Raw genomic sequence first — 7,087 nt, 5'->3', positions numbered from 1 at the left:
CATTTTGAAAGAAACAAAGTGAAGTTGGTACTTTTAAAGCCCAATTGAGAACCTGATTCCTCATTATTTGGCTATGAAAAAACATCTTCAAGAAAAATTGGCTAAAAGTGTTTTCTGGCCCTGTCTAACTCACTTCAATACCGTTGCAGGTAAACACGCATGATGAGTATAGAAGTTATATGCAGTGCATGGAGGATAAACAAGGATTAATATTTTCAAATAATAGGTCAAGAACCTGGTTCTTGTACCAAAGATTAGTAGTTCTGTGCATTCTTTAATACACGTCTTAAAAAGGTACAAAACACAACTGCCATGGCATCCAACTTTTCAGATCCTGCTGTCATGTCTCTTCACTTCAAATCGTTCCATCTCCCTCTGAAACGTTGCACTTCTCCATGCCCAACCGTCGTTTCAGAACCGGTGCCTATCTCTCTCTCTCTTCATAATTACCTATTCTTAATAAAACCCCTCTTTTTGTTCTCCACAATCCATAAGTCTTCTATTCGAACTTCCCAAAGCACGTTCGCTCCATCATTCCAATGGCTGATACAAACTCCGACCTCACTACCTCAGCCATACCTGTTATTGAAAGACATATGGAGTCCTCCGCCCCTGCTGAGCCCTCTTTAACCACTTCTACCCTTCCCACTAAAATCACACCTCACCTAGATTTTACTTCTCTCTCTATTTCAGAAACCCCTAAAATTGTTGATCCGTTCTCTCTACCTTCAGAGATTTCCATTAATCAAAGACCAAGTGGTGAACAAGGTCAAAAACCTGAGGTCACAGAGGGTTTAGACATTGTTGCTATCGATTCCGTGGTGGCAATAGTACCAATTGAGGAAGAAAATGTTGTAACCGTCTTTGTGGTGTCTGCTGATGGTGTACTGCATAAGATCATCTCCCGAAAAAATAAGGTAAAAGGTGTGGGGGACGAAGGGGCCATTGTAAATGTTGAAGGCGTTGCACTAGCAGATACTACTGGGCCCTCACATGAGGAACATGAATGGGTGACTCTCAACAACGGTCCTAGTGAACTCAAAGGTTAAAAATGCAGTGCCTAATGATTCAAACCCGAAGTATGGTTAAGAATCGAGCTTTTGTAGAAGATTATGATAAGAGGCTCGGAATGTTCTATGATATTTTCGACTTGCAGTGTAGCATTGGGAGGAAAATGAGAAAAAGACTTCGAATTCGTAGAGGAATTATCAGAATAGGTGTATCAGTTGAAGATGAGAATGTGTGTGTAAGGAGGGTATGGAACGGTTCATGGGTTTGGAGACAATGTGGTCTCGTGGAATGGGGTCACTCAAGATGAGTGCGGATTTAGGTTGGTGATGTAAGGAATGGAGCTATTATTGTCTCTAAGACAAGTTAAGGATGAATTAGAAGAAGTTAGATTGGTTAGCTATGGTTGAATTAGCATAATAGTGGCGGTGATCAGTTCCTTCAGTGTGATTAAGTTATGCATGTGATTTGTGGCGGTACGTGCGAGGCTTGACGGCCGCCTTAATTGATTTTATTTGGAAGTATTCAAGTATTATGGCCTTGTTATATGTAGGCGGATCCCGGAAGGGTCATGGTGGTTTAGACCACTACTTGAGGATTTGAATGTTCTACGGTTATGAGAAATCACTCGCATGTTGCTATAGTTCTCTTGGAATGAGTTAAGTAAAAAGTTTCTATGTGATGAAGTGTTTACCCTAATAGTGGATCAGGAGTTATGATGAAATTCTTGTACTATCGCATATTGTCTTGTTAGGTGTGTAAGCACGTGATTTTTGCCCAATATGAGAATTACTCCCAAAAAATCCAAAAATAAAATGATTTTTCTTTGGTGTGCAATTTTGTGATATTTTGTGATATTTTGAATAATTATTTGTATTTGTCTGTGCGTGTTTATTTGCTAAATTAATAAAAAATACAAAAATATGTCGCATTTTGCATGTAGGATTTAATTCTAAAATTGTTAGTAATTAAATTTGTTTTACAAAAATTAAAAATTATAAAAATAGGCATCGTTTGCATTTTTAGCATTTAATGTCCAAATATACAATTTTATGCTTAATTATTACTTAATTGTGCGTTAATTGTTATTGGGAGTTAATTTGCGCTTTTATAACTTAATTTACTTCTTAATAATAGTTTAAGTATTTTTATAATTTAGTTTTAGAGAAATAAAAGAAGAAAGAGAGCGAAAATATAAAGAAAGTCGGAATTGGGCCTCTTCTTCGATTTCAAGCCACAGGCCCAAAAAATGGCCCAATCTTCCCTACGACCCAGTCTATTTCGAACTGGGTCGACCCAGTCCATAACCCAAAAGACCCAAACCCCTTTGTCTTACGTTTTACAAAACAAAACAAAACAAAAAGAAGACAAAAACCCTAAAAGACCTAAACCATCCGCCCCCCTCCTATCTTCTTCTTCTTCCTCAAGCTTCAAGAAAGCCAACAATGGCCACCCTATCTTCTTCCTCTCCAAAACCTCTCCGGAGATCCTCCATTAAATCCGACGACCACTGCTGTCCGCCATCGACTCCCTCCGTCCATCCCGTCCAGCCCGTCGAACACCACCCAAACACCGTCCAAACACCATCTACGACCATAACTAGTCGACGACCAAACGACCCAAACCATCACCCCCGTCCCCAGCTGCTCATCGCAGCCGCTGCTGCGTCGTCACTATCCCGTCGCCTCAGCTCCCTCTCCATCTTCATGTCAGTCAACCACGTCTTCAGCTCCACCAAGACAGCCATGGCTGCTGCACCATCTTTTTCGAAAACCACTAGTCCAAACACCACCCCCGAGAACTGGGTCGCCGGAACCATTGAGCTCATCTCTTGCATTGTTGGTTGGTCCGTTTTCTTTATTGTTCAATCGATGACATTGAAGGAGTACCCAGCAGAGCTATCTCTGGCAGCATGGGTATGTGTGATGGGCATAGTGGAAGGAGGATTTGTTGCTCTTATAATGGAACGTGATTGGAATGCATGGAAAATTGGCTTCGATGCTAGGCTCCTTGCTGCTGCTTATTCTGGAATCATTTGCTTGGGAATTGCATATTACGTGCAAAGTATAGTTAATAAAGTTAAAGGCCCAGTGTTCGTGACAGCCTTTATCCCTTTGAGTATGGTCATCACTTCTGTTCTTGCTGCTATTATCTTGGCTGAGTCAGTCCACCTTGGAAGCTGCATTGGAGCAATTATCATAGTCATGGGACTTTACTCTGTGGTGTGGGGAAAGAGTAAGGAGGGTAAAGGAAATGAGATAGGAAAAGACCAAGAATTACCAGTTGTGGACATCAAAGAAAGGTCAACCATAGTTGACGATATTAGTGATGATGTTACGACTGTGAAATCAAAGGTTCCAACTGTTGTATCTTCAGACGAGCTGCTCGGTTGAGTTTAGTCGAGGTCGTCGAGCGTCGTTTTGAGTTCGTCAAAGTTTACAAGGAAGGTGAGTTTGTCGTTGAGTTCGTCGTCGAATCCGGACAGATTCATTCCCATTCGAGGTTCGTCGAAACAGTCCGTACATATTTCATTTCGATCCGGTTAGTAGTTTTTGAGTTTTATTTTGTCCGTATTTTTCTTTGATATTTTCGAATCTAAAATCGGCAAATGTTTGTTTTGTTTATCGTTTGAATTAATTTTTAGTTCATGCTCATGTGTTGTTTGTTAAATTAATTTTTCAGATTTCAAACGAAAGATTAATTAGTTATGTTTCATGTTTATTTCATGTTTGTATTGTTGTTTAAGTGAGTATTTGTTAGTTTAATGTTTGTTAGATACAAATTGAAGTTTAATTAATTATTTCTTCAATTTGTTTCATGTGTTTATGTATTGTTAGAAATTGTTAATATTGTTAAGATCAAGTTTAAGTTCATAATTGTTTATTCGTCGATCTTGTTATTTGTCTAAAAAGAATTTAGTTGTGTTAAAGGAAATATATTGATTTAATCGTTTAATCCGTCATGTTTGTTGTTTTAAAATAGATTCATTCATGTTCATACTTTGTTTGGATGATCTTGAATCCGAATTTTGTATAGTTTGATTTCTTGTTTATCATTTATGATTATTTCGTGAATTTGTCTCATAATCTTGTTTAAGTTTGATATAGGAATTGTTGGTTGTAATGTTGTTATGGTTGATTTTAAGTTCAATATTATTGAATTTAGAAATCTAAATGTACTTGTTTGATTGTTGTTGTTGTTTAAATCCGAAAATAGATTTGTTGTTTCTAAAAATATTGTTCAATCAAATTTTAGTTGTTCTTGGTTGTTCAATTTGTGTTGAAATGTTGTGGAAATCATGTTCATGTGCTTTGTTGTTGAAATGTTGAAGAAATCATGTTCATGAAATTTGTTGTTTGAACATTGTTAGAAATTAATCATATTGTCTATATTTTGGTTAAGTTTGATTAATTGATGTGTTATAGCTGATGGGTAGTTTGGTAATTTATAGTACTTTCGGGGGTAAAATAGTAATTTGTAATAGGGTCAGAGGGGTAATTTAGGAATTGTACATTTTATAATTGTTTATATGAAGCATGGGGGACAAAATAAAATGGGGTGGGTTGTGATATGGTTATTTAATATAAAGGGGGGACAAGATTTAATTTAAAGGGGGAAATCTTGCTTGTTTAATATAGGCATGGGGGACAAAATATAATGGGGTGGTGTGATATGTTTATTTAATGTAATGAGGATGAGTGGGAAGATAATGGGTTGGGTAGAGAAAAAGTATGGATTTTAATTAATTGAAAGGTTTATGGGATGAGTTATATATATGAAGTCTTGAAATCAGATTTAGGGAGGAGATAAGGAGAATAACAGAGAGATAGAGAAAAATACAGACAGACAAACGAAAAAAAAATACAGATAGAGAGGAAAAAATCTGACAGAAAGAGAATAAGAGAGAGAAAAAAAAAGGTTGAACATTTAAGAGAGAGAAAATTCCGAAAAAATAATATTTAAACTTTGTTTAGTTTAAAAAAAATATTCTGCTTTCTTTCATTGTTTGAAATTAGCATTAATAATTGTTGTGTCATCAAAGCTTGAAGCTTTTATTTTTGGGATTAATACTCCACCGGTTTGCAAACTTTGTTCCTGGGTTGTTACTGTTGCTGGATTGTTGCTGCTGTGCTGTATTGTTATTACTGCTGCTGATTCTCATCTTTCATTTTCTTTTGCTTCCAAATCAGGTACACAACTGACACGCTGGTTATTGTAATCTGAAATATGAAGTATGAATACGAAAATGAAGAGTTGAAATTCTGAATTATATTTAATTATATTCTGAATTTTATTTGTATGTATAAATTATTTAGCTTGCAAAAAATCAGAATCATGTAGATATTTAATACATATAGTGAAACATCGGATGATAGCTTAACGGACGAACTACCTATATATTGCCTAAAAATAAATAAATGGTGTAGTAACTTCGTCTAGTTAATTCGCTATTGTTGGATGATTATCATGTCTCAAAAAACACGTTAGTTTATCAAAATAGACCATTTTGGAACTTGGAAGAATGTTGTTTAATTAAATATTATTGGTCAATTTCAACCTATAAATAAATTAAGACATTTTTTTTTATTTATTTTGTAGAGACAAATTTAATAGAGAATAATGTAGGCATTTTAGGATTGTCTTTTAAAAAATAAATGAGACGAGCCTCGCCGAATAAAAAATACAAAATTGTGGGGCCCTCAATAAATATTTAATTGAGTATTTAGAATTCGGGATGGACTGTTTAGTGAATTCCACAGTCTTACCCATAAATAATAATACGCTAATCGCTTTAGGCACGATTTAATAATAATACATTCTTAAACACGGGTGCGCATTTATGCGACCCAAATCCAAATCCTAAAACATTGAATAAAAATACGTTCCGGATCGCGGGTGCATTTTATGTGACGCAATCCAAAGACATGTTTTTAAACGATGTTCATATTCTTGTAAAAATAATAATAACAATTATGAAAGCGGTAAAAAGATAAAATTTGCACATAAGTTCATATTTGTATAAAATCAGATAATCAAGCCGAATATAACAGTTGAGCGACCGTGCTAGAACCACGGAACTCGGGAATGCCTAACACCTTCTCCCGGGTTAACAAAATTCCTTATCCGGATTTCTGGTGCGCAGACTGTTAAACAGAGTCATTCTTTTCCTCGATTCAGGATTAAAATTGGTGACTTGGGACACCCTAAATCTCCCAAATGGCGACTCTGAAATAAATAAATAAATCCCGTTTCGATTGTCCTTTAATTGGAAAAAACTCCCTTGTACCCCCTCGGGTATGTAAAAAGGAGGTGTGACAGCTCTGGCGACTCCGCTGGGAAACAACTTAAACCCAGAACCACTGGTTCAGGGTTAGAAATTCGAGCTTAGATAAATTGTTATATTTGGCTTTATCTGATTTTTACATGTTTGACCCTAATGTGCTAAATGCTGCTTTTACCGCTTTGATATTATTTGACTGTATATATAAATTGTGCCGACACCCTTCTCTCTTCACCTCCAGGGATGTGCTTACTGGTTGAGACTCCCTATTCTGTTAGTGTCATACCCTGAAATAAGAAAGAGGTCGGACAAGTTACGAAGCCGGATGGCCTTTTGGTTCCCGGTAAGTTGCCCCCTCCTCGACTCGAGTTGTCCGCTCGGGTACATAGTCTAGTACACTGACCCAGGTTTTGAATATAGAATAACGTGACTTCATGCCGGATCCCTAGTAGGAACGCTTATTTGCATCACGTTGCATTTGACTTAGGGGACTCAACACAGGGGTTGGGTCCGTCTAGGACTAGCAACCTGAAATGAAAAGACCATTCTAATGCATCCTACTTGCTCTGTACATATATTTGTTTCGAACTTGCATGTTGACCGGTTTCTGAATCTCGGGAATGTTGGAAAATTGAAAAAAAGAAGAGAAATATCAGTTAGGGAGTTAATTGATTATCTTAGAAATAAAAAAAATCAATGACCAATTACTGGCGAAACTCTGCCGGAATTTTGAAAAAAAAGGAAAATGTTTTATTTTGTTTTACTAAAAAAAAATCAAAGAAAATAGAAAAAGAGCCT

The 7,087-nt window shown here is 36.4% G+C and overlaps 1 protein-coding gene across 1 annotated transcript; it reads left to right on the top strand.

The window, feature by feature from the left end:
- The first annotated feature begins 2,753 nt into the window (after positions 1–2,753).
- On the top strand, positions 2,754–3,401 carry LOC107822193 (WAT1-related protein At4g08300-like). The gene has a single exon (XM_016648713.2). It carries the CDS (start codon positions 2,754–2,756, stop codon positions 3,399–3,401), a length of 648 nt encoding a protein of 215 aa, XP_016504199.2.
- The last annotated feature ends 3,686 nt before the right edge of the window (positions 3,402–7,087 follow it).

Source organism: Nicotiana tabacum, chromosome 8 (assembly GCF_000715075.1).
Source record: "Nicotiana tabacum cultivar K326 chromosome 8, ASM71507v2, whole genome shotgun sequence".
NCBI classification, from domain to species: Eukaryota; Viridiplantae; Streptophyta; class Magnoliopsida; order Solanales; family Solanaceae; genus Nicotiana; species Nicotiana tabacum.
Note: the sequence above shows the minus strand (reverse complement) of the source record. Positions and strands in the feature narration are given on the sequence as shown.